This window comes from Vidua macroura, chromosome 4 (genome assembly GCF_024509145.1).
Source record: "Vidua macroura isolate BioBank_ID:100142 chromosome 4, ASM2450914v1, whole genome shotgun sequence".
Classification (NCBI taxonomy): domain Eukaryota; kingdom Metazoa; phylum Chordata; class Aves; order Passeriformes; family Viduidae; genus Vidua; species Vidua macroura.
In genome coordinates this window covers 29,204,727-29,232,596 of record NC_071574.1, presented here as the reverse complement: position 1 = coordinate 29,232,596, position 27,870 = coordinate 29,204,727, and the positions used below count along the sequence as shown (strand labels likewise).

General features: G+C 43.0%; 1 protein-coding gene across 11 annotated transcripts in view; it reads right to left on the bottom strand.

The window, feature by feature from the left end:
* Positions 1-27,870, bottom strand: part of EPHA5 (EPH receptor A5) — a 194,704-nt gene that overhangs the window by 59,081 nt on the left and 107,753 nt on the right. For 10 of the 11 annotated variants that reach the window (XM_053975281.1, XM_053975284.1, XM_053975287.1 and 7 more), the window contains one exon: positions 23,145-23,480. The exons of the other annotated variant lie outside the window; for it this stretch is intronic. In XM_053975281.1, coding sequence (XP_053831256.1) covers positions 23,145-23,480 — 336 coding nt within the window. The remainder of the gene's footprint in view (positions 1-23,144; positions 23,481-27,870) is intronic. 11 annotated transcript variants of the gene reach the window in all.

Here is a 27,870-nt window from a genome sequence, read left to right as displayed (position 1 = left end):
TGCCTTGTCATTCCTCATATGCACACCACCCCACATAGAACAGAGCCAAAATATTTAATGATACCTATCATACATCACTGCCATCTCAAAGAAATACATAACCTTTGGCAAGGCTCTTAAAAGCACATGGTTTCAAAAAATAAATTGGATTCTTGCCATTTGCTTTCTGTTTACAGAGTTGTACAGACACGCTCTCAGCTCCTGCCAGTCATGGATGAGAGACGTGTACTCTTAAAAAATGGAAGCTGCCTGCAGATCTACAAAACTTGCAAGCACAAGGCCTGAAGAAAACATGACCAGATATCACAAGAGAAAACTGTGTAATACTGAGCACACTCATCTCAAAGGAGGGGAAGTATTACCTCCAGCTTGTTCATCAACAAACACATTCAAGTCCTTAGCAGGAATATTGGTATAAAACAGTTTTAAGGAATTTTAAGGACTCTGTATAATGAAGGCTACAAAGAGCACCATGATCTGTAACATCAATCAAGGTAATTTTTTTTCTCTTGAAACCTGGAGGCTTGCAAACGCTCACCTGCATTTTTCAGGGTCCAAATTCCCCATCATACAGATACAGGCTGCTTAGAAAAAATAATTAAAAAAATTGGCCTGACTAGACTGGCCCTGATCATAGCTCATTGTTTGAGAAACTTTTTTTCAATTGCCAGGCCTAACATACGTTTTTTACATAATTACAGCAGCATCAGCCCTCTGTCCTGCACAGCCAGTTCCTATTAAACTGCAATTTATCATGATCCTCAGAAGGGAGAGGGAGACATTAGGGCATCACAGATTGCCTGGGCTCAGGAAAAAGAGGCATCCCTGCTGTCCCTGGCAGGTACTTGCACTCAAGGCCAATGTGTATCTGAGACAAATATTTGTTAGAGCAGGGAAGAGTGCATGAAGAAATATCTTCCTAAGAGTGCAGATCCACAGGAATTTCCAATACTTGATTTTGTTTTTCTAGTGCCTCTGGAAATCAAGATAGTAAGTTTTTCTGAAAGCTGGGGAACAGATTGTGGTTAAGACCAGAGCCAGATTTCTTCACACCATAGAAAAGCTGTAATTTCCCTATATTCCATTAGTGGTTTAGTTGTGAAGCCTAAGAATTAATACTATTGACTTACAAGGATCTCATAAATTCACTCCTAGCAAGGTGATAAGGACTCCAGCTCTGATCCATCAAAGCATTTTTGGAAAATGCTTAATTTTAAGTGCACGAGCGCTACCACTACTGTCAGCATTTTGCTGGATCATAGCCACAGGGCTCAGCATTTTGCTGTAGAATTCTCATTATTGGGTACATTTATCAGACTAGCTTCCACCACACTTAGCAAGCAGTGTCTTCCCTATCTTTAGTAATCTAATATCTGATTTGCATTTAAGCAAAAACTTCCTTTTAAAAACCACATGCCATTAAGAAGAAAACAAAGCCAAACCACAGCTACTGAATTAAATGTAAACTGGGCATGTTCCTGCTCCCCACCGTCTCACCTTCTTAATTCCTAAATTGACTCCTTTCTTTGTACAAGACTTGCTGTGTCCTTTTTCTATCTGTTATCAATCTCTAAACCCAGCAAATTCATAGACCATTTTTAAATTGTGTGGGATATTTCCTTCTCTGCCAAGCCTGCCACTCTGTATGATACAGCAGTCAGTCTTGCTGATGAATTCTAACATTAAAGCCAAATTACTAAACACTCTAGTGAAATTAGGGGCAGGCAAATTAATTCCTTATGTTTCCACTTGAAGAACAGCTACTGAAGAGGTGCATCTGGTCAGAGTGAAGAATAGGCAAAGTCCTTAACTCCCACTGTAGCTTGTTTTGGGATTTTCTGTGGTATTTGGTTCCTCTGAATACCATCACTGTTCTTATCTCACCTCTCATTCAGAAATGGGAGAAAAGTATAAGCCCACCATGTGTCACAGAACCCTGGGCTGGCCACAACTTTGCAGAACCACAATCCAGACCTCTTCCACAAGTGAGTTCCCCAATGAAGACTGGAAGACTTGAAATAAAATTCTTAAAAACAAATAAAAATATATCAAACAGGTAACACTAGATCAACCCCCTGTATCAGTAAAACCTCAAAATTACTAGAGCTGAAATGGAAAGGTTTATGTACCTGTGATTATATAAAACCCTTGGTTTGAGACTGACAGTGGTTTTTCTGGATCAGAGTAAATGCTGCTCAGCTTCCTACTGTTTTTAAGGGAAATGGCAGACAAAAAAAACCTAACAGATCTCATCCTTGCTGCCAGCTTGGATATCCTGCCCAGTCTTTTGGCACTTGTGTGACCACAGGCAGGTTAGTCCTAAAATCTCAGGTTCCAAACATTGAGATGAAGCTACTACCAAAGTCAGCACAAATCCAAGTTTTACTACAGGTGCTTGGGAAAACACCTTTTCATACTATCAAGTGAAATTTGTGTACTTTCAGCTTCCTAAAGGGTAACCTTTGCAGTGTGAAACATGGGAGCATGCAATGCCCCTTTGGAAGGAAGGAAGAAGATGCAGTTTCACATATGGTCTGAGTTGGAAGAGACCTCAGAGATCATCTAGTTCCAAGCCTAATGCCATGGGCAGGGACACTTTCCAATAGACCTAGAGCCTCATCCAGCCTGGTCTTGAACACTTCTAGGAAGGTCGCAACCGCAACGTCTCTGGGCAGCTGGTGCCAGTGCCTCAACACCCTCATCGTAAAAATTGTTTCCTTATATCTAGTCTGAACCTACCCTCTCATAGTCTAAAGGCATTACTCCTTGTCCCATCCTTACAGGCCCTTGTAAAAGTCCCTCTCCAGTTTTCTTGTAGGCTACCTTTGGGCCCTGGATGGTGCTGTAAGGTCTTGCCAGAGGTTTTCTCTTGCTGGCTCTGACATCAAACTGGTAGGGATGGGATGAACCGAGTTTCTTCTTCTTCTCCCTTTCAAGTCAGCAGACTGTGACCTCCCTGTGCACCCTCCCACACAAACCATCACACCATGCCCTGTTTCCCCTCCTGGTCACTCACAGTTCTCCCTGGGGCTGCTATTTTTGGCAGTGGCAACTCCTGGCCCCACCAACTCATCAACCCCTCCTGTACAAGCTGCAGGCTTCTAGTGGGTCTTGGAAATCCTCAGGGGTGTCCCTGGCTCAGTAAACCTTCCCGTATGTCTTGATGCCCTGCTCTGCTACAGGTTGCACCTTGTCTGTGCTGTTTGCTTTGGCAAGCCTTCAACCCATGGCTTCCCAGTAGGCAAAGCGATTTATCAGGTCCTTGGGGAGAAGGAGGAAGCACTTGAAGCAGCTCCAGATCGTGCCCCATTCTGGATGTCAGGAATAATAATACAGTGCATTTTTATGGAATCCAAGAGGGAATTGGAGAAAACCCACAAGTTAAGAAAGCTATGAACAGAGACTGTTCTGTCCTGGGGAAAAGGAGAATGAAAGAGAATATGAGTCTCCAAATAAGTAAAAGGCTGCTGTCTCTGGAGCAAGACATGCACAGTGTTAAATTTAGGAATGGCTTTCTAAGGACAAAAATAATGAAGCATTGGAAAAAAATCACCCAGTGAACCTGTGGCATCTGTGGAAGTTTTAAAGCAGGTTAGATGAGCACATCTTGAGATCCTTCCAGACACAAGGCTCTACACAGACACCTGGCTATCACAAGGCCAGTGATAAAAAAATAAAGAATCTTGAAAGGCAGAGATCCAAGAGACATATATTTAGTGCCATTTACTAGCTGGGTTGTTTGTGCTAGGAGACATTATGGAAAAACCTAAATTACTGGAAATGGCTAGTCACACAAAAGGATGGCACTGGGATAAAAGCATTATAAGACCAGAGGAAACAATACTCTGCTTTCTGGCTCTGCCAGAAACTCCTAGTATGACCATAGGCAAGTCACTTTATCTTTCTGTGCTGTTACTTGTGTAATGAAGATAATGATAATTCCTTTATCTGTATAGACTTGAGGGGCAGGAACTAGCTATTCAGGTGCTGCCAGCACAATCTTTGCTTTGGCCTGCAGGCACTGCTGTAAGGCAAATAAAGAAAAGAAGGAAACCTGCAAGCATTACTTCTGACAGCTGGCTTCTTCTATTTAAATCACAAGCAACTTGGTGATGTCACACTGAGCTCACACATGGAACACAACCCCTATGTGAGTGACAAAAAGGAAAATTGTGGGGAAATTTGTGGCAAAGGCTTGTTTTCATAATTTAATAACTCTCTCCAACTTCTGTTTCTAAGTGGAAGTGCTAGTTCTGTACTTAAAGACAAGCACTGTGCAAAATTGCTTTGCTGAGGGGAAACTGCAGAGATCACGACCGAGCAACACAAGCTCAGGAGGAACATCAACCTTTCGAACGGGATAAATGCGGCTGCATGTGAAAGCATGGCTTTTGACTCTCCCACCCTGCACAGGCATTACTTTTCTGCAGGAAGCAAATATAGACTCTTCTGACAAAATATGGCAGGCTTTTTCAGTCCAGTTAGTTTCTGAAGGTGTTGATAAGGATTTAGAGACAAACTCAAAAATATGCCAGAACGTTTCTAATGTGAAAACCCAATTTAGGGACTGTCCAGGGACTCTCTAGTCCAATTTTTCCCCTTACTGCTGACAGGATATGTCCTAAGCCCTCGTCTACTTAAGTGGGTCACCACAGGCTGTGGAGGTCAGGGCAATGCAATGGTACCAGGAAAACAGACTGAACATCTAAGGGTGGGATTGCCATCCAGAAGCTAATGGTCCCAACAGAGATTTTAGCTGTTTCATATGGTAGCTGCACATGCACTCTCTAATGTATCCTGAGGCTTTGGTGACATCATCTCTTTCAGCATTCCCATGTCATTCTAGAAAGATGGAGGAAAGACAAGTTTCACTGCATCCAGATTCCTCTCTGGGCTCAAAACCACTCTAACAGGATTTGATTTTGGCAAGTTCTCCTTATACTGATCACTTGCTTCCCCTCAGCTTTGTGACTATTAGAAGAGAAAAGGGCATTTCAACATCAGTCACTGTGGGTTCCTCCTTCTGAAGGGTTTCCTGCCTCTCTTCTCCAACTTGGACCAGTTGGATAGACCTAAGGAAGTGCTCTAGTCCTTCCAATTTTCTCATCTTCATCTTTATTAAAAAAATTTACTGACAATTTGTCACCAGATGACACAAGGAAAAACGACGCACCACAGCTATGGTCACGATGAAGAGACTAATTTATTTCCTCTGACTTCAATCATTTATAGTTCTCAAAAGGTGCCAGTGGATTGGAGGGTGAACGTGCCACCTCTCCAACTACACTGGACAAACTACTAGTATATCAAATTTCTCCACCTCTATGAAAGAATACAAAACAGTAAGTTATTTATAGAAAGTTAGGTGAGAAAATTCTCTACAAGAATGTAAACTCAGAAAGCCTTATAAAAATCTTAAAAGTCAGGGTTACAACAATTAAAATACATATATGTATGTCTTCATAGATGCAATACATAAAACACTTCCCTGTTTGGCATCACCCTGCACATTTGTGAATCTCCTTTGCCCAACCTTTATGCTACAAGTGCTCATTGCATCTAGTGGCTGCAATTGTGCCTTGAAGACATCTGAAAGTAGTCCAAACAGCAGATGACAGGATGGCATGGATACTAGAGCTCACTGAACCAACACCAGCTGCTTACAGGCATTTCCCTGTCTCCTTCACTGTGATGGTGTTAGCTCCCACTTGCTCTTGGAAAACAGCAGCTTCCAGCACTGCTGAGAACTTCCCACCCTGTACAGATGGGACCTCATGAAGCTTTTCCTTCAGACGATGCCTTGAATCATCCACAGGGGTATCATCTCAAGATCAGACATGTACAACAGTTTGCATGAGTCCAGGCCTCAGGCTGCTGAGATTGAAGAGACAGAAATCAAACTGTACAGGTTCCCCACTATTCTGTTCCCAGGGTTGTTGCCTATTAGCATGGCTCTCTCTCCCTAAATGTTCCCTGCATAAATGTGAGATTATAACAGTAAGCGGCATTAAAAACGTGAATGATGAATGCTATGCATCAGGCAGGATGATTAAATAACTATGTGTAGATTCTGGGGCATATTAGCTTCTCTGCCTTCTGACATGATAATTGATCATTCCTAATCTATAGCAGAAACAAAATAGAGATTACCTCCTCTCAAACAATTCAGCTTCTATTCTCCTTTGTTCATTCCCCCTGCCCCTCCCTCACACAAGGGGGAAGCCCATTAACTAGCTCTAACTGTTTTTAATTCAGTGGTATTGAAAATGGGATCCTAGCAATGCACGTAATTGATCCCATTTCACAGGACTGCCTTCCAAGGAGCAGCAAAGGTGAAGCACTCACATTATCAAGGTCACTGCAGTGAATGCAAGAATAACAAAGACTTGGATTTGCATCAGGATTCAATTACAGTGAAGTATACAAATGTTGCTAGACTACCCCCCAAAATGAGAAGTACTCTAAGAGAGCTATACACAGCTAAGCAGAATTAATAAAAAGAACAGCATTTAAAATGGTTTCGCTGAAACCCTATACAGATACAGTGGACTCACACAGAATGGGTTTTATGTTCATTTAACTTGAATTTGTAAATTTATAGGCAGCAGGTAAAGCAAGATAATTTTAAATCAATATACCTAGATCTTAAGGCCAAAAGAGATCATTTAGCCATCCCACAAAACACTACTGACTTTTCATCTTCCTTTAAATCAATAACAATTCAATCCTGAGGGCAGATTACCAAACTTCACCACGCAGTGACTTGCTGCTCTATTGTGCCACTTGGTTAAAAGAATAAAACATTTTAAGAGACAACTGAACTTTGTTCTAGAAATTAGTACTGAAGAAAAAAATTTGTTAAAAAAAATCAATACAACAGTTACTGTCTGAGAGCATGAAAAACAAAAGAGAAAAGGACACTTTTAAATACAGATATACACACATGCACACTTCCATAAGCAACACAGAAAAAAAAAATCAAGAAAAGCCTGAAGAAAAGATGTATGCTTCAAGTGTAGCTTTTAAAGCTGAATGTCCCTTGAAGACTGCCAATAAATTTCCAAGCAATTTGGCAACATTTATCAGTTCATAAACATTACAAAAAACCCCGATTTTACAAGGCCTGCAGACACTGAACTATCACATCTGATCAGTGGGAACTGCCCACATGCATTTTTATGCTGTATAGCACTGCAGTGTACAGCATTCGGCTCTGTGGGTTACCCTCCTATGGGCTTGTTTCTAGCAGTGAAGAATGCATCTGAGGAAAGAAATACATTTTGCCCAGTGTTATCATCCACTTGAACTATCACATAGCTAAGAAAACAGGAAAAAAAAAAAAAAAATTCCATCCAGTCATTCAACTGCCAAGCAACTGCTTGCAGAGACTGCTTACTTCATGTGGTATTCAATCACTTCATTTACTGTACTCCAACCAAAATGACTCAAGCCATTAACTTCTTCTTCTGCCAGTCTAACTTCTTGTGCATCACTCTGATATGAACTTCATATTACTTACTTCCTTCTGCAGCTAAATGATGGGAATGCTGACCACATAGGCACTTCTTACCTTGTATCTCAAGAAATACACTGCTATCATCCTTGCATGGTTTCCAGTGGCTGGTTAGTCTGATATCTGCTGCACAAATATAATGCTGCTCATTTTAAAGCTGCTTGAGCTACCTGCATTCTCTTTTGTTTATTCGAAGACTATGGCCTTTAAAGTCTGGATGTGACATTTAAAAGGCCCAGTAAATGCCATATCCTCTCTCAACCATGAATCTTGTCTAACACAGCAGTGTATTATCATCTCAGTGATCTAATTCTTGAGATCATCTCTTTACTAACAAGACCCAGGATGGCCACTATGATAAAGCCCTGGGAACTCAAAAAATATCTCAGTCAGTGACCCAATAATAAATCTGGTGTTCTCTGCTTCATCTCTTCCTCAGTAAGGCATGTCAAATCATATACTACAACTATATACTGAATGACCTGGGCAAAAGGGTTTTCAGAATGTGGGGAAGACACTGTATTGATAAAATAACAAAAATCAGAATGATGGTACTTTCACGCACAAGATAATCTTGCTTCCTCAATACCCTGGGGAAAAAAATTATGTTTAGAGCCAAAATTTCTAGAGCCCAAACAGAAACACAAGAGCAGCTGTGAAGACATCCAGAGAAAAAAAGTGTGATCAAACCTACCTGAGACATCAGGCCCTTCCTTGCATTTGTCCACATGAGAGGCTACTCACCAACTTCATCAAAAGTAGCTTCCATACAAGCAAGACAAGAATTTGATCCACTATGGGAAGGCAAAGTATAATACATCCCTCCAAGTGTATGAATTAGCCAAAGAAATGAATGAAACAGAAGACCACTTGGACCTAGGGTCAGCTGCAGGTTAACACAGAGAAAATCTGCCCTTCCATTTTGGAAGGGATCCTATTTATAGTCTTCTACTTCAGTCCTTCATCAGGAAGGACTTGGATGTACACCAAGATTCAATCCCTAACCCAGTATTCCTGTGTAGAGCTCTAAAAAGGAGTCAAGAAACATGAGGACTAAAGGAAGGACACAAATAAATAAGTTACATTTATGTCTCCACCTTGAATCCAGCAAAGCATAGTGCCACTAGACCCTGGTGACTTTTGGTCTCTTCCTGGCCCTGCTTATGAACTGATGGGTGACCTTGGGAAAAATCACTTCACTCTTTTTTGCAGCCTATAAATGCAAGTGCAGGAGGGACATTCCTGCTGCTCAAAAAGCACTACAAGGCTTGCAGTTAACATCTTCTACTGGAGTGTGCCATCTTTGGTGGCAGCCTTAGGCCTGTGGTTGAAACAATCTCTCCCCTGAGATCTTATTTGCCCATCCCTTTCCAAATATTTAATTAAAAAGCCCCAAGTAATGAGTTTCTAGCTATGATCTTTTACTGAAAATCATCTTCCCTTGGCAAGTTGTTCCTGTCTTATTCCTAGACATGACTTCTAGACTTGCTCATTTCTGCAACATGCTGCTTCTACCTATACTTTGATGGGCTGACAAAGGAACATGTTTAATTCCAAACAACCTTTTTTTTTTTTTTTTTTTTAAATCAAGGTGGCAGAGCCCCATGCCTGTGATGTGTATCTGGGGTTAATTCACAAGCCTTTTCTCAGGGGCTCCCAAGAGTCAAGGTTTCTCTCCTCTAATGCTGGCATGCAGAAATACCCTGCACAACAGAGCACAAATGCAATACTCCGCCCTCCTGGACCTGACTACTTTATTTTTTATTTTTAATGTGTGTAAATAAAACAGGCAGAGGTGAATATTGCAACCAGCAACAGGTAAACCTCTGGAAATGCACAAATATCAGGAACCCACAATATTAATGCAGTAAGGCTATGGAAACCATCTGGTGCCTCTCCAAGTGTTCTCCTACTACCTGATGTTACAAATGCTTGGATGATGGGAGCATCTCTGACAGGCTCTTATGTCTCCTAAACTAGATTAATCTATATGCAGCATACAGCAAAGCTACAATACTTCCTAATGGTCTGAAGTGCCAACTTCCATGATAAATATATGCATCCTATATGCAATTATGCCTGTATTTTAACAGCACTGAGATGGCTGCAAGATACTAATTACCAAATAAGAATTTGGCAATTATACTCCATCATACCTTCCTCCTGACACAGCTACTTTTAAATAAACAAGGATTTGTTTTCAGCATCACCAAAGAAAGAGGAGTTTTCTCCTTTGCTTTGCTGTAGCTTACCAAGTGTGATCATGGAATTAAAGAAGAGAAAAAAAATTGCACTTCTGATGTACTGCCACTGCTTCACCGAAGCCATTTCACTGCTGTTTAAGAAAGACTGTTAACCCTTTTAGGAATCAGGAGGAGGAACAGTGTTACCTGAAACAAAAGCAATTTTACTAGCTAATCCCTCCTATTCTCCAGCCAGAATTTCAGTGTTTGTCATGAACTGTCTGCAGACCTACCTTTACTTTAATTACCAATACCACAAGATCCAAAGTATTGCCCATTTGCCTAATGCTGATGTTGTTAGACAAAACCTCTTACCTGCATCATCTGTGAAGATACTGGCAAACAGCTTACTCCACAAGTAAAGAGTACAGAGATGCTTCTTTCTGAGGGATCTAATGAGAGAACTGTGCCAATGCCACTCAGACATGGAGGCACTGTCCTTGCAGTGAAGTCAGTGGCAGAGTCCCTGCTTTATTACAGTGCAGAGGAAATTATGCCAGTGCTGACCAATTAATAAATCTCCCCTTTGAGTTACCTCCTGACATAAAAATAACAGGCATCATGGTCATCTGCATAAGAAGCTGGTTAGGTGATATTATAGCAAGGATAATGCAAACCAATCCAAACCATTCTATGATTCTAAACACGAGAATCCACAGCAATGTGAAAGGATGTGCTGATGACAGGAATATTTTCCCACTATTCATGCAGCATGGAGACAAACATTGTGATCTGTCTGCCTTTTCTGGAGTGCCGTTTTATGACACAGTTAACAAATTAGCAAAAAAAAAAAAAAAAAAGGAAAACTAATAGCCCTGTATCGCAGCAATTGCAAATGATCTTTGACTTCCATATTGGAAGAGGAGTAACAGAGGCCTGTGTTTGACCCCTTTATACACATTTTGCTTGTGACAGGGGGAGGTGGAAGGGAACTTGGAGTAAGCATCTAAAAATATATGTGCAAATGATGCCATGATGTACGACTATCTTGTTTACCATAATCCTCAGCCATAGATTTATCACTGTGCTCTTAAAACATGCTGTACATCTTTTCGTTCATCCTTTCACCCCTGCTTTCCCTTCTAATTGGAACTCAGTCTGTGAAATGTAATTAAAGCTCTCATAAATACTGCCAGCAAGTGCACCCTTTTTCATCCAAGTAACTACTAACATTTCGGAGGAGACCTTATCAACCTCTGCTAGAATAGTGACTAATGTATCTTCTCACACACCCCACTCAGGATAGGGAAGTCAATCTTCCCACCTTCCACATAATTAAAGTCATCCACATTATGTACTTTTCCTTCACCACTCCCTCCCCTTCTCTGACACATACCCTGTCATCAGCTGCTTTCCTTTCACTTAATTTATTCTGTTTCTAATCATTGAGCAAAATCCAGTACTTTCGAGAAGACCTGGAGCAGTCCTAGGCATCTGCTCAGTACCAGGTTTCTTCTATTAGAAGACAGCACTTTCAACTCTCCTTTAAGAGGGATTATTTCCTGCAATCTACAGAGTTTATTCATGCCTGGGAGTGAAAAAAAAATACCCTTTTCCATTCACAGTAAATGACTGTGACATTAACAATGAAATTCAATGGTACTTCAAAGACTCCTATGGGCCCTAAAGGTTGTGCAAGGCAGCCTGGGGACTGAATAAAGCCCAGTTAACCCAACAGGTGGCTTCATTTGCTCTGTGAAAAATAGCTGCTGCTTCTCTTGGAGAGGAAAACACTCCTATACTCAGCCAAACGGCAGCTGTAAAATTGTCTGACTTGCAGCATGTCTGAAGTTTTCAAGCACCCTCATGGCAAAGGGAGAAGGCGGCTGCTGTGTGTGCCAAAGCTTTCCTCCTGCTAGGGCGAAGTGCACAGAACTTCTATGGTCCACTGGTTCATGAGCCATGTGCACGCCTCCTCCCCAGAATCATTGTCTCTACGAGGCAGAGTAGCTGGAGATGGAGACAGGGAAGCAGGAGACCTGATAGTTCCATACTTCAGATATTTGGATATTCTCCCATCCAACACCTGGCACAGCCCCTTGGGCACCTGCTTGGGGCTCAGCCATGGGGACCAGGGAGCAGAGGACTGTGTGACCCCAGAGCCTGACACACCCCCTGGCTGGGAGGCAACCACCTCACCAGTCCCTGGCAGATGGGCTCCTGATCGAAGTTAAAAAGTTGAAGAAAGGCAGAAAAACCGGGAGGAGCCCCTGAAACCTTTGCTAAAGCGCTCAAGTGGATAAACACAGTGCCAGTGTCTTTAGCAGTTTATTCCTGCTATCACTTGATTTTGTTAAGTGCTTTTTTTGGACCCTCATCAGTAAACAGTTGCCAAGCCACTCTAAATACTATTACTGTCAGAGGCCAAATAAAACTCAACTGTATTTACTGAACAGGTAGCAATTGCTCTCTTGCTAGATACCAAATCAAAACGAGCAGGATTTTAGTTACATTTAAACGCCTGGGCAGTGGAAATTGTAACAGCTTGGAATGGACACTGTCACATTATTAACAGCTCCCTTTCTAGAAGACAAAGCACAGTTCACTGAGCAGATGTATTGAAGGCAACACCTTGCACTCAGCTGGACTTGGATCAAAGATTGTCTCTCCTGACAGAAGGTGCAAAAGAGGAAAGGAGGAAATTTTCACTATTGCAAGCAATTAAGACTGGGAGCAAAGGGGCCCCCTGTCACACATTCCCCCAAGCTATTCAGCATGCTTTAGCTCACTAAATGCTTTGGATAAATACACTTGTCTGACATTTCTATCTCTAACGCTGCAGTGAAACTGAAACCACAATAATACTGAAACCAATTCAGAAAAAGCAACCCCAAACCCAACAGCCCATTTCCAGTGGACTCTGGCCAGCCTCTTTTTTCTGCTCTTAAGTTAGTTTGGCAAACAGGTTAGGAAACATTTCCAATGTATCTTAGGGCTCCAGCCCTACGGGAAGAGTTCAGCTGGGGCAAGGAGCAGCAAGAAGAGTCCCAGTCCTGGTGTGTGTCCTCTAGCCTGTCACACCACACCTCCATGCCTCAGTTCCCCCATCGACGAACCAGATGCCTGAAAAACCTCCCTGATGAAGGCAATGCATAGAGTTTTAGACATCAAAATAGCAATTTACTGAATTAGGTATCCCTTCCAATGATGCTGTATCCATCAGGTCTGCATACAAGAAAGCTGAACCAACTTGCATTAATTTGCATAACGACCATGTATTTAACTCCCCAGTTTTGTCCTAAATAAAGAACAGGACACTGTACAAACTAAATTTAAAATAGCAATATCAGAAGATAGAGGAAGAGTGTGAGGCCGCAACAGATGCACAATTATTACTAGAGCACAAACAATATTATCAACTGACTACTTTAGAGGGGATTTGTTTTGCTTTATAGAGATGTTCTGCCAGGATTGCAAATAGCACACAAAGCCCTCAGGGCTATTTGACTCTAGCAGAGGTCCCCCTTGAAGCTTCAGCCAATATGTAGCAGATACTCTGAGGAAGGCACCGGGCATTTTGTCCTTCATGCACACCCAGCTTTGTTAGTTGCTGTCTGCAGTTTTGGAAAAGGTGGAGATGGGTCTGTGCCCTCATCTGCATCCTTACCCAGTCATCCTCCAGTTCCTTTCCATGTCCTTGCATAGGCTGAGTTGCACATGGGACAGAGGGATGTACAATATATTAAATAACCCAGTCATTTCTGCAGTGACACTCTTCCAGTTTACTGAACTGGGTGAAAGCACCTCTCTGTGGAAACTGTCCTTGCATGGCCAGGTGTTTAAAGGATCAGACCATAAGTCTCCAACAAGGACAGCAAACAATTTCATGCTCTTGGTGACACTCCTCAGGAGAACAAGGCAGAACTATGGAGCTTCATGGCTTAATGATCCAAAACAGGAGCCCATTGTGGGGAAGGTAGAGCTCTGGAGATGACAGGATAATGGTGCAGTGCAGATCAACCCACCCTGTAATAAGCCACACTAATGCTGGACTGTGTGGAAGGCAACTCAGGAAATAGAATAACTAATAATCTACTTGGCTGAGCAGCACTTTCTCTCCTTGGATTGAGGCAGACTGCAGAACGTTGGAAAGAAGCTACAAAGAAATGGCACACAGGGTCCCCTAAACCCTTGCAAACCAAAGGAGGGAGGGCAAGCCCAGTTTTCTGCTTTTACCTGATTCAGCTTTGTTTCCTTTTATCTCCTGTAGGGGCAGAGAGCAAAGATGCACAAGATTTGCACAGCAGGATGCAGAAGCACTGTGGGCAATTGTGCTGTGTATTCCTGGGAAGGCAGTAAGCAGTGCTAGTGCCCTCCACTGGCATTTTCCATCTAATTCTCCAAATTTGCTTTTGAGGCATCGTCCTCTCTCTGCAGAGCCCAGGGGCCAGATGCAAAAGGCTCCTTGTACCACTCTGCACACCCACCATCTCTGGCCAAAAGCCACAGGGAAGATTTTGTAAAATGCGTAAGAGAAATTGCTACTTTTTCCATCTATTTCCCCGACCAGTGCTCTCTCCAAGGCTTGCCAAAGCACTTAGAGGATCAGTCCAGCGTGGTCAGCCCCTCTGCACAAAGAGCAGTGACTCACTCCAGTTTCCTGCATGGCAGCAGAAAAACCCTCACCCAGCACCACCATAGCCAGCGGGTGCTCCACATTGATTCGTACAGGGCCTTTTGATCAGAGCTTGTATTCTTAGAAATTGCCAAGCCCAAAAAAACCAGGAAAATAAATAAATAATAACACTTTTCTTCTGGTGATTTCTATTGTACTGATCTAGCTGGAAATCCCATTAGTTACTTGCTTTTGATCAGGACTGCTCCTCCAGGACCAGGAGATGCAGCAAGCATTCTATCACACTGGCAAAAGAGCACATCTGAAGTGTGTTTTAATTAAAACCTTCCAACTCTTGAGCTTTTTTGTAGTATTTGCATGTAGCTGAACTTTGGCCCAGCTGCTGTGGAAGAAATATCATTTATTGCTGGGTTGTCTGTCACCTTAGTGCTACTCTCAGCTCTTCAGATAGAGCTCTCCCCTCCCTGTCCCCATGTCCTCCCCATAGTGGGGAAAGTAAGGCAGTTATCTGGAAAAAAGTACTAGCCAGTCCTACCACTTCTATTACATTAGCTCTTTGCAAGAAATACAAAAGAAATATGTTTTGGAAATCTTTCAAGGAATGAGCAAGGGATTTGCTGTCAAAATATATTGTAATAGCAACCACAACAGAAAACGTGGAAAAACATTCCAAGCCTCAATGAAACAACACCTCTCCAATGAGAAGCAATCCAGGGGAGAAAAGCATTTCAGCCTGATACTGTAAAATACTAACTGGGAACCTGTAATTCATGCACACTGAGAGCTGGAGCTCAGTTCTGATAAAGCAAAATCCTTCCTGGGATACAGAAGCCAGCCTGCTGTGTGGGTGCAGACACCAGGCACAACAGCAACCAAGGGAAAAAAGTCTGGCCATATGAACAAATAAATGTTACAAACTGCTTATTAAAGAAGGGTCATGCTCATGGCAAAAGGAAACAGACAGAAGGAGAAAGGGACCAGAGAACTGCTGGGTGGCCTTGCAGCACAGAGAGCCACCTCTTCAAATGTGGGCCCAGCTAGGCAGCAATTTGGCACAAGGACATGAAGAGTGAAAGGCATCCAAAGTGTCTGAGCTTTACCAAGCTGTCACAGATACCCACATAAAACAAGGGTGGGTAACCTCTGTGCTCTGTCCTTCATGTTCATACACGTACACAAACGCACACAGAATCACTAGCTTGGAAGAGACCTTCAAGATCATTGCGTCCAACCCATGCCCTAAAACCTCAACTAAACCACGGCACACACGTTGCCACGTACTTACACCTTCACACTCATTTTATCAGCGTGATGGGTGCATGGGAAAGGAGAAATGCGCTGTGAAGCTGCTATACCCTGAGCAGTGTTTCTATAGCACAGCTCTCTCAGTGCACAACTACGGAAATGCAAATTCAAACTCCTCTGTTTCCTCCACTGTTATATGCAACTTTTGAGGGAGGTTACTATAAAGAGATTACTTGGTTTGGTACTGCAGCCAGAGAACAAGTGAGTTGTATATTAAATGCCTGCAAGTCCACTGCTGTTTCTCTAACAGAAAAATACTGGAAGTATTTTTTACATTCTTTTTTGACTATTTTGGAGTCCTGATGTCTTAAGAGTACTCTCAGAAGTATAATTTATGCAGACTGTTTAAAATGTAAAACTACTTTTAATGCTAAAATCAGAGAAATAACATAGGAGACAATGGAATTACCAACTTGCAGACTGAGATTAAAGAGCTGAATGGGACTTTATCAGCAGTGAAATTCAAAAACAACATTCATGGGGAAAAAAAAAAATCTATAAATTGATGTTATCTGGGCAGAGGAACCATTTCAGATGCTTTACTTTTGCTCTCTGCCAGGTACTGTGCTCAGCACAATACAAAGAGAACTCCTTGGCCTTGAAGAATGTGTTTTAAGGGGATTAGAATTAGATTAGTATAAGATTACTTGGCAATTCTTTAAAAATATGCCAGCTCTATGCTATTTGGAAAAAAGACAGTATTTGCTACTCATGCACCTCTAAAAACCTCGAGTCAGATTGCCCAGTATCTGCTAGTTTACCCCAAGCCTGAGCTGATGTCACTGCTGGGGATTCTGGTGGCTCAGGGATGTTGCAGAGCGGTGTCAATCCTGCTGGTCGCAGCATCTCAATCCAAGTATTTGGGCAGCCCTTTCTCCCTCATACCCATCTGCATGGCACCACGTGGGTGCAGTCCAAGGATTCATTTTCCCCAGGTATAACCCAGCATTTGCTTTTTGTACCTCATGCCTCACAAGTAGCACACCTTGAAGAAGACTAATTGCTTCACCATAAAGATGTCTGTCTCACTGTCCCTGGGAGATGGCAAAACCTGCACCCTTCTGCCCAATACACGATGGTTGTCATCAGCTGAATCTCATCATGAGATCTTCAGCGTCCTTCTTTTTCCCTTTTTCAGGAGGAGGGTGGGTAAAGACAACTACTTCTTACTATTTTTATTTTCATCTATAAATAGATGTTTTAATTTCACGTCAAAATTGAAAGGTCTGTCTGCAGATGCAGGAAAATGGTTTTTATTTCATCTTTTAATGTCCTTATATATCAGCCACAGGGTTGTCTCACCAACTTCCAGAAAAAAAAATGACTTCTAACTAGAAGTCATATTGTAATTTGGGGATTTTTTTCACATTCCAAAGACTTATCTCAGTATTCAAGCATGTATTTCTAATATGTGAAGTATAACAAAAAGACTTATAACAACTATGAAAAAGTAGCAATTACTGATAGGTGAATTATAAATTAAAGTGTAAAATATTAATCTGATCCATAATTCATTTGGTAGCAGACATCCAACCATCTGGGCTGGGGTGCACTTGTGACTTCGGAATAGGATGCTGGATGAAGATTCTGCATTCAGTATAAAAGCAGCCATCACCAAAAACAACAACAAAAAATTCAAGCAACCAACCTTTTGTACAGCACTGGCTTTCAGATTTTACTTTGCCAGTGTGTTGGCTTTTCGCAACCTGCGACTGCATGAGACCACGCTTCAAAAATATACCAAAATACCTCTTGAAGCTGATTACCAGCATATGCATGGAACTTCATAAGTGAAATTATTCTCTTTCTGGCTGAACCTTCACTGCCAGCTCAACACTAATTTTCACATCTCCTTGGACATGAAGGGTGTTCACAGCCAGCAGAAAGATCCTGCTGCAAGGGGCAGTGCAGGGTGCACTCTGCTTTAAAAAGAGACTATGGTCTTTGAGGCAGTACAGTTTACCTGCATATTCACCCATACTGGTATGGAAGACATTCTCTGCTTTTAAGATAACATTGTTCTAGATTAAATGCTGCAGTACCTGGGTTAACACACTGGAAGCCAGTGCCGCATCTCTAAATGGCCGTGCTTTCCACAGAGATGGGCAATTGCAAACCTTAAAACCTCTATTTATGCCACTAATAGCTCCTCTCTGGCCAGTGTGAATCTAAAGCAGAATTTAAACTACCAGACATACCAAATTCATAAAGGATTGCCCGCAGCCACTAAAATTTTCTCAGAGTCTATAAAATAATTAGACAAATTCATGCAAGAAAAATCCATTAAGGGCTATAAAGCAAGAGAGGTGTTCCCCAGAGGCTGGAGAGCGCTCTAAGGAAGCACTGGGACATGTGTGCTTCCTGCTCTTATCCCTTGTATGGTATCCACTAGTGACCACTGCTGGGAAGGTGATGCAGCCCAGTGGATCCAGTACGGTTACAATGGATGTTTAAAGGCAAGTCCTGCATAACATGCTGGTTGTGGAAAGGCAGTTTTCCAGAAGAAAGCATCTGCTTAAGCTTTTGCAGACCCTGGGCCAGCAATTCTGTCTGAAAAGTAGAGCTGCTAGACCAGTCTTGCTTCTTGTGTGAGATGATGGAACATGCTGCCTCTACTGAAGCATCCCCTTGAAAATTTTCTCTTATTCCTGAAGAAAATAAGTAAACTGCTCCCTTCCCCATGCCAAACCAAACAAACATATGAAGACTTCAAAGATGGAAGAATCAGACCCAGGACTTGAACCCATCAGTTCCCAAAGGCAATCTCTGAAAATGTGGCTCCCATCTCTTGCCTCATTTTCTGATGTTTTCTTCCCAGACTGTGCAGGGCTGCAGTCTCTTGGTTTCAAGAGCATGCAGATACTGATGTAAGATTGCAGCAAGCTCTGTGTTGCAGATTTCCCTTTTCAAATTGCCCTTGTCTGATTTTCAAAGAATGTACACATCCTGACTGCTACGGAAAATACCTTCTCCCTTGCTCCCTTCCACTGCAGCATCCCAGCCTGCACAATAAAAGGAAGGACCATGGTTTTCAGCACACTTCCCTGCTCCAAGAGCCTTCTAGTTGCTCCAAGCCTCTAGTGTTTTTTGGTCAAGTAAGAACCTAGCCATGCCTCCCAGACTGCACTACAGGTTGCCAGGTTCTGTCCTCCAACACCTTTGCTTAAAAAGCACTGCTGCTCCACAGGATGCAACTTCTATCTCTGGTTTGGCCTCAGGCACACAGACTCCTTGAGGCATTAGACATATTAACTCCTCCTCTGTTAGCAAGCACATCTGTACCCTTCTTCTCCTTCTTGCCCAGAAGGAGGGTAAAAATATCATACAGTTCACAGAAGGGGAATGAACACTGGCTTCTGACTTTTCAAACAGAAAACAGGCAGGGCGTTTATCTAAAAACACACACAGAGAAGGTCTTTAAGTGCAAAGGAGTCAGTGGCATCTGGGATGCCAGCAGGAGAACTGCCCCACTCTCATACCCCCCACCTCCAGGCCAGTTCTGTGCCTGAAGCCATACCCAGCATGGGACTTGCTGACATCAAAAGCAAAGAAAATTGCTCGGCTGTTTAGGCGGGCTTAAAGTGCATACTCCCGGCAGGTTTTAAACCTAGAAAGGTTTCAAACATTGCATCTTTCCAGTGTGCTCCTGCGATGATACAACGGCCGCGTAGGCAACCATGAATCAAGACTGCTTGCTCCCTACGGACCTATTACGAGACACGCCTCTGACCAGGACGCCATGGTAGGTGCTTTCTGTACACAGGGCAGATAAGATGGAAGACCTCAAGGGAGATGCACATCTCTGTCCAGAGCGACAGCATACCTTAATCATCCAGCTTGGTGAAAGTGCTGAGGAAAAAAAAAAAAGTCATGCAGTTGTTGTCACTTGAAGAGCAAACTTCAGTATTAGCAGTACACACAGACTGCTCTCTGGGAACCATTTAAATAGGTGGAGGTTTCAAAAATATGAAAACTTGAGCAAAACCATGAGCAAGGGAAGGATGGCTAACTCGATCCTATCGTTACCACTTATGAATTATTCACTGTGCTCCAGCCCCCGTGCACGAGACACACTTTTTAACACACTCTGAGACTGCATTACAGATGGCTCCCTGCCATCTGTGCTGGGAAGTCCCTTGGACATGTATTTGCAGCAATGCCATAGGGAAAAACCATACTTGGGCCAACTCCTGTGCCTACAAAGGGAAGAAAGTCCTCTGTCTGCCTGCTGCACCTCTAGGGTAGCCACAACGGAGGCCAGCACAATTTCTATCTCTCATGGCTTGTGGCATTGCTCATCCTTTCTAGACACATGTTTTTCAGCAGAAAAACACCAGCAAAATCCCACAGAACCAAGAGAGGTTTGCAGATTGCAAAACGGTTACAGGAAAACTAGTCCTGTATTTGGAGCCTAAGGCCACTACATCCTGCATGGATCAGCCCCATCCCAAGTATTGCCAGGTCTCCAGGGACTGGAGGAACAGAAGAATGCTGGGGTCACCAATGGAGATTAGCAATCAGCCTCTTCTTGTGCACAAAAGTTTACTGTTCCCTCTCTGTATTTCCAAATTTGATTTCAAAGGTTCAGAGTAAAATTACATCAGTCTAAAAATGCCAGATGGATTGTGAGCCCCAATTCTTTTACTCATTATTTAAATAGATGAGAGAGGAAGAGAGACAAACTATTTTGGAGAGAGAACCACCTTTTTTTTTTTTTTTTTTTCCCTAGGAAGTAATCCCTTTGAGAGTCTAACCCAGATGTAGTTTCTGCTGCCAAAAGCTGCCATACCCAGAAGAGGTGGTGTACATGAGGACTCACTGTCTGCACATTCTCTGCAGTTCTGAAATGAGCATGGTCTTCTTGGGATGGACAAAAGCCAAACCAACAAAACAGACCCTGGCATTTCTCCGCAGTGCTGCCTTACTGAATATGTGCCAGCAGGACTCCAGCAGCCAGACCTATCCCATGGTATCCAATTTTTCAATTTCCTGCAGCCAACAGATCTTGTAGCAGGATTTCTCCTATTGCTTCAGCTGGCCTTGTGTCACTGATTCAACTTCATTAACCAGCCTCTGTGAAAATATGATCACCATCAGAAAACCTGTGCAAGGGAAAAGGTGAGACACAAGAGCTGCACCTCTTGGAGGTAATTCCAGGGGGAAGGTGGGTGGCCTGAGACTCCCTGAAGCCAGACGTGCCCTGCCTACTCTTACTTGAGAAAGGACTGTTGAAATGAGTCTTTATATCCAGAATCATTGGGTATGGAGCACTCCATTACTTGCCTCAAAGGACATTTTTTTGGAGGCCCCTTAAAAAACCAGACACTCACTTTCCATGCTTGGCAGTTAGTCTGATTTGCAAAGTCCCTTTTTCCATCTGCTTTATTTCTGGCACGGGGAAACCGATGATGGCCCAGGGGAGTGCTGAAAGAGCACATTACTGGGAAGCCCACTTGATGCTACAGCTCCAGCAGACAGGCCTGGCTCACCTCACAAACACATGCTGGGACCAGCCAGAGAGACAGTGAAACACAGTCACCACTGCTTTCTTTACACTGCAGTTTGGTTGAACCTCCTGTTGAATCAACCATGCACATCAAGCACACAGATGAATCAACCACTGCATCTGTGCACATCAAGCACACAGATGCAATTTCAACACCACACAGTGTATCAAAGACCCATGGCTTGACCCACTAGTATCTCCTGTGATTGTGGCTCCACTAAGATAAACAGAAGCTACACTTACCCACTTGTCCTTAGCATGAGACACATTTGTCACAGGTTTCCTATTTCCTCTAAGAGACCTTCCAATACAAAGCTGCAAGTGATAACTGTGCAAGGGAGTTACTCTTGGCCTGATGCACAGAGACACAGCTATGTGGATAAATCCTGCTGCAGCTATGGAGAGTTTGGGATGTAAGTCACAAACCAGGACCTTTGCCTCACTGTCTGCACTGATCAGTGAGGTATCATCTCCTCATGCACAGCTACATTTACTGAGATATATGTGGATTTAATGCCACACATCAGCAAAAATCCAGTAGCAGCAATGAAATACCAATGCAAACCCACTAACAGGAAAATATACTTCTTCCAACAGCAGAGTTACTGGCAGCAGCCTTCACAACAGGAAAACAGTAAACAGCATTAGGACCGTGACACCCACCGATCTGCACTAAACAGGTGCCTTTAATGGGTATCATACTGCTGTCCTCTAATATTCCTCCAGCAGATTCCATGCCACATCTATCAGCAGCATTCCCAGCATGCCTTTATTTCCTCTCCTCAAGAAACATATGAATGATCTGTCCAACACTTCAACAATCCAGTTTAATTACTAGGACAGGTATCTGCACTTCCTTGATGCTGGCTGCCAAGCCTGTGCACGTACACCTGGGTAGCAGGAATGAGATGCAGCCCTGCTCCAGCTAGTGCTTTTCTGTTCCACAGTGAGGATCTGCCAATCTACATCCAGCTGTCACACTGAATTGCCCACCAGGTTTCCTGGCTGAACCTTGTCTGGAGAAGGCAGAGTGTGGCTCCAGTGACCTGGCAGCACAGTCCTCACAGTCTCAAATGCCACCTGTTAGCAGTCTTGGAAGGGCTTCACGGTGGATAAATGCCACTGGGGAGCCCTGAATTAAATGGCATGAAGTAAGCCAGGCAAAGGAAGAGACCCTAAACCACAAAGCATGAGGAACAAGAGAAGGATAGGTCAGTCTCCGGGGCTTTACAGAAGTTGTGTGATGTGCCTGGTGTGTTGATGCACATGGAAGGAGATGTAATCATGTTCTTGCGCCCCATCATACCTCCAAGTGACAGAGGACAATGGCAATTCCATGCCTGTGTCCAAAGTGACAGGTCATTTCAACTTCTGGGCAAAGGAAGGGCAGACAGAACAGAGCCCTGGACAAAGCAATAAACCAGTCTACATGATCTCTCTCTGTACAGTGCAACACAGTATGAGTGAAATCCTAGGCCTACTTTGTTGGATAAGCAGTGACAACATACCATACCTCATCAGCCTGAGCCCAGTCACTTTAACATCACAGTGTAGAAGAGGGATTAAATTTCCCCAAGTCACTAAAAACAATTTTCTTAGGGTAACTGTTTGTAAAGTTTAGCCGTTTTAGCTATTTTTAATCAAAATGGACTCTCAGAAATTTCCCCTTCCCAACAGGAAAGACAGCCCTTTTTTTCCTGGTTTAGTGGACAGATACACCAACATGCAAAGAAGTGGAGGTATCTCCAAATAGCTTAGTGTAAAAGGAAGAAGTCACAAATCCTAAAAATGTGTCCTGCTGAAAGGAAACATACTGAAGATTGCAGTAATTATATCCTATGGGACAAGCACTGCCCACCTCCCACCCCCCATATTTGAAGAGGCCAGAGTCCAGCCCTCCATCCTGGAGACTTCCACCCGTTCCAAAGGGAGGTCTGCACTGGGTCTGATTGGCTCAGGCTCCCAACCCCAGACATTCCCCCAGGTTGAAGATCCACTTACCTGCCTGGTTTGTGGTTACATTTACAGACACAAACTGCCGGGCTCCGGGGTTCTGGTCGGACACTCCATTCACTGCCTCAATTTCAAAGGTATAGTTTGTATGAGCAAGCAGATCCACCATCATGACAGAGGTGTTTTTCAGGCCGGTTTGCTGGGGGAGGTACCTGACATGACCGCCACACGCCTCACACAGACCCGAGTGTGAGTTGCACTTCTTGCATGCAATATAATAAGACACATCTTTCCTTCCACCAGTATCAGCAGGGGGAATCCATTCCAGAAAGACACTAGTCTCGTTAACATTTGAGATGGCACTCCGAGGAGCAGAGGGGGGTCCTGGTTTGTAAAGTGAGAAAAACACATGGTAAAAACAGTATCATCAGTCATCCTGCTCGCTACTACTCTCTAGGCTGAAAAGAGATGCCCCTTTGCTCATGTGTCAGAAAGTACACGGCGATCATTTGCAACAACACCTGAAGAACTGGGAAAATGGATTTGTTTTGAGCACTCTCACCTCGCTCAAGAGATCTGTGTTGGGATGCAGTCACCTGCATGAGAGGACAGGACACACGGCTGGTTCAAACCCAAGAGGAGGAGCACCTCACCCTGGGGCATTGTCGCTGGTGGTCTCTTTGCTCTTCCTGTGAAGGGATTAGCAAGTCTTTGCCCTGTTGAAGTTCCTGTTGGCTTCAACAGGGGCAAAATTGTTCCTCCTCACCCCACTGCCCTTGTACCAATAACCCCTAGGTCCTAAAAAAATGAGACCCACTGGGGTTTTCACACCACCCAGGTACTCAACTCAGATGCCAAATCTTTCCTCTCTATGCAGCCACCTCTTCCCATCAGCCATTTGGCAGCAGTGAAACCAAAGCTTAGGTATCCAAATCACTCTTAAAGTGAGACGCTCGATGTAGCCCAAAGCAGATGGTGATCTACACAGGCCACTGGAAACACAGCAGTGTCCAGCCACTCCGTGGCAGCCCTCCTGGTCCCCGCCAGGCTGTGGCACGGCTGGCTACCCATGCCGCACTTGCTTACTTTGCCAAGCCTCCCTGCTCAGGATGCCAGCATGGCACTGGCAAGGCTATCCAAGGAGGAGCAGCTGCTGTAGAGGTACCAGAGCACCTGCAAAAAGTGGGCTGCTTCTCTCCATCCTGGTGGGAAAGGCCATGGCTGGGCAAGCAAAGCCCACCTGGAGGCACCTTCAAGACTTGCTTCCTTGCTGAAGGTGCTGCAAGGTTTTTGCTTTGAACAGGCTTGTGTTGCAGATGAAGGGCAAGCTGCAGATACACCCTGAAGACAATGTGAAAGGACAAGCAGGAGTCTCATGCAAGATATCCTTGTGTTAAGTATGCAGAGAATGCTAATGAATGAGGAAGAAAGAGGAAATTTATCAGAGCAAGCCAGGATGGATTTTAGTCACAGCACCACCAGAGACTATACAGCAAAGGCTGGGATTTTTGCGAGGGAAGGCAACACAACACACTCCTCTATGGCTTGAATGGAGTTGTTGAAACCCATAAGCAGTTCCTTGAAAAAGGTCCAACAAGTAGCTTCACTAGCTAGACATCCATACGAATCTTAACAGGCTGACTTAGGCTGTCATCTTCTCATTTTGTTGTGATAACTAAACTCAATTAGTTATTTAAAACAGGCAGTGTTGCAGAAATGAAATCACCTTTTAAACCAGAAGCATTCTCCTCCATTTCCTTTTTCTATTTTGCTCTCTGAGTCTATAAAATTTGTAACACTGATAAACTGAAACACTGTAATGATTTCGACTCAAGCTGTTCTGATTCAATGAGAAACTCGCTGCCAGAGGAAATAAATAATTCTGATGGTTTTTTGGTTTTGTTTTGTTTTTGTTTTTCAAAGGAAAAGCAGTTGAAGAAAAAAGCCAAGTTAGCTTAGGAAATGCCAGATCATCTTTGTTTTGTTCTGTGATCCCTTCAGATCCCTATGAACTGAGAGCAATCCACTCCCAAGCTGCACCCCAGGGATCCAGCACTATTTAGCTAATGACACCAACATACAGCCCAAGTCAAGACTATTTTCTGCAGTGTCATACTTCTATTAATATAATGGAAACTGTGGAATTGATCACTGGAGCTGTTTGGATTTATATGTACTGCACTTGAGGATTTTTATATGTTTTTTTACTGGTTAAATTGCCCTATTTTTTCTTCCACTGGATGAATGCCCTTTTGCTGATGCCAGTACTCTAGGAAAAAATAAAGAACTCAGGCACAAGAAACACTTACTGGACAATGTGTCTTTAATGGGGGATAAATTATTACTTTTGTAAAGTCACCAGAGGTTTTTACTTGCTTTGTACAGAAAAGTCAGCTACTCTTCCTGAAGGCTTAAAAACATCAGTTTCAGTGGAAATACTTTAAAAGTGGCTTTTGTAACCTATAAAATTAGTGTGCTCACAGGACCTCAGAGAAAGGTCTTCAGTAGAATCCTGCAGCTGTACCCAAATAAAACTTGACTAAACCCCAGCTGGGAGAACAAAAAAAGTGTTTTACCTTCAGAATAGGGGGGTAAGATCTGCTAAGGTGGTCTGCTTTAATTTCCAAATTCTTGCTGTCAAGGGCACAGATATTAGTCTACTGATTTTTAAAAAGATATATATAATTTTTGAATTTGCTACTTTATATCCCAAGATTCACTCCTTTTGCACCACAGTTTTCTGACAAGAGACAAACATTTTCTGAAAACAAAAATATTGGTATTTTCCTCGATGGACAGCAAACCTGTTGCTTACTGATCCACATATTTTAAAAATATAACCTAAGAGAGAAGTTATTCTCAAGATAGAAATATACGTATATAAAGACTCAAAGTTAACTGTAAACTTTTTGCAAGTAGACTATTACAGTAAATACAATAAAGTCTTCAATTTGTCCCATATGTCATATTACTACAAATATTTCCCCAACATGCTCTGAGCAACAATCAGGCTATTTGTTAGAGACATGAGGAGAAAAGAAAAGGGTGGAACTGTTTTGGTTTTAAAGAGATTTTGTGCAAGGAACTGAAGCTAGGATTACTTAGTTAAGAAGAAATAAAATGCAATTACTTCCTGGAAGATACATAATAATATTAAGAGAATTATCAAATGTCCATCAGGACCAAATTTTTTTTTTTTTGTCTGAGAGCACTAATTATTTCAGACTCTATCACAGCACTATTAGTTTCAAAATTACCAACCATTACTTATAAAACATACTTAAGAAAATGGAAAAATTGAACAAAAATGTATTCCTCCCTCACCCTGTACTTAACTGAGCAAGTGACAGTGATATAGCAGCTAGTTTTCTTTAGTGATGCTGGTGGTGGTGGTGGGGAGACTCATGCAGCTTGGAACTGAAAAACACTCGCTTTAAATTAGGAAAATGTGATTTTACAGCTGTACTGAGTGGCAAGGGGACTTTGCAGGTGTAGATGTGGAAACAAACATTGATGTATTCTCTAAAATTAACTGCATTTCTTGTTGAAGGAATCCTATGAATATTATTAACTTCTGTGGCAATAAATAATAAAAACATTAAAAAAAAACCCTTGCAATATTTTCCTACCACTCATGACTCAAGTCTCTCTCACTTGTGTTTTAGTACATGATGAGCTGTTGCCTTCCAGATATAACTGGACTGGTTTAAAATACCAGTGTTGCTACCTACTCTTTACAGCCCCTGCCAAAATCTACCTCTGCTGCTGAGCTGGTGCAGCACATGGGGCCCTCCTCATCACCTTCAGCACAAACAGAGCAGTATTAGGGCAAAATCCTAAGAAAAGCTGAATGGAGACGTGAGGGTGACAGAAGTGGAGAAGGCTCAGATACTCCACCCTGCTTTTGGGGTGGTAGGTGTGAAGGCCAGCAGAAGTGCTGCAATGTCCTCAACTGTGGCTCTGGGGTTTGCAGAGGGAAACAGAAGCTGAGCTGTGCCTTGATGGGTATTAAACTTCTCATCTGCCCCAGAAGGACTTGGTACCCTGCCAAGCCATATCCTAACACAGCTTCAGGCACCACGTCTGGGCTTTAAACTAGCTTACAGTAAGCTCTCAAAACAAAAGTAAAACCCACAGTGAAAGAAAACCACCCAAACAGTAAAAGACAACAAACTCAGACAGTCACCACCCATTAATAAGCACAAAATCCCCAAACAAACGTAAAAAGAAAATCCCATGGCATTTGCAGAGTTGGAAATTACAGCCTTCACCTAAAAGGTTTGAACTGCACAAGAAACCTGAGAGAGACAGGCTCTTGAACTTCATTTCTTTTTAACAGGAGTTGTTCACTAACTTGCTTGTGCCTCTCTGAACCCTGCTGATGCTGCTGAGGCCATAGGCATGCATAAACATCCTCCTGTGGATTGCCAGCTCCTTCCCTGTCCAGCAGGACAGACTGGATGTGTACCTTTCCACTCTGAGAAGGGCAGAGACCAACACCACTGATGGTGGGCAGGAGGCACAGAGGACACCAGGCTGGCATAACTCTCTCAGTTCCTGACTTTGGTTCTGTGCCTACTTTAAGAGAGTTCCAGAGCTCAGCGTGTTTCCCAATACCATGCTGGACCACATTTATCTGAGTTTTTTAAGTCAGGCCAAGGGGTAAAATGAACATAAAGAAATGTTGGTATCAGATATTTCATGCTATAACCCACCCTGGCTATGCCTCCAAAAGACTCTGGCACACCTATTTAATAAACTGGGAAGGGCTTGC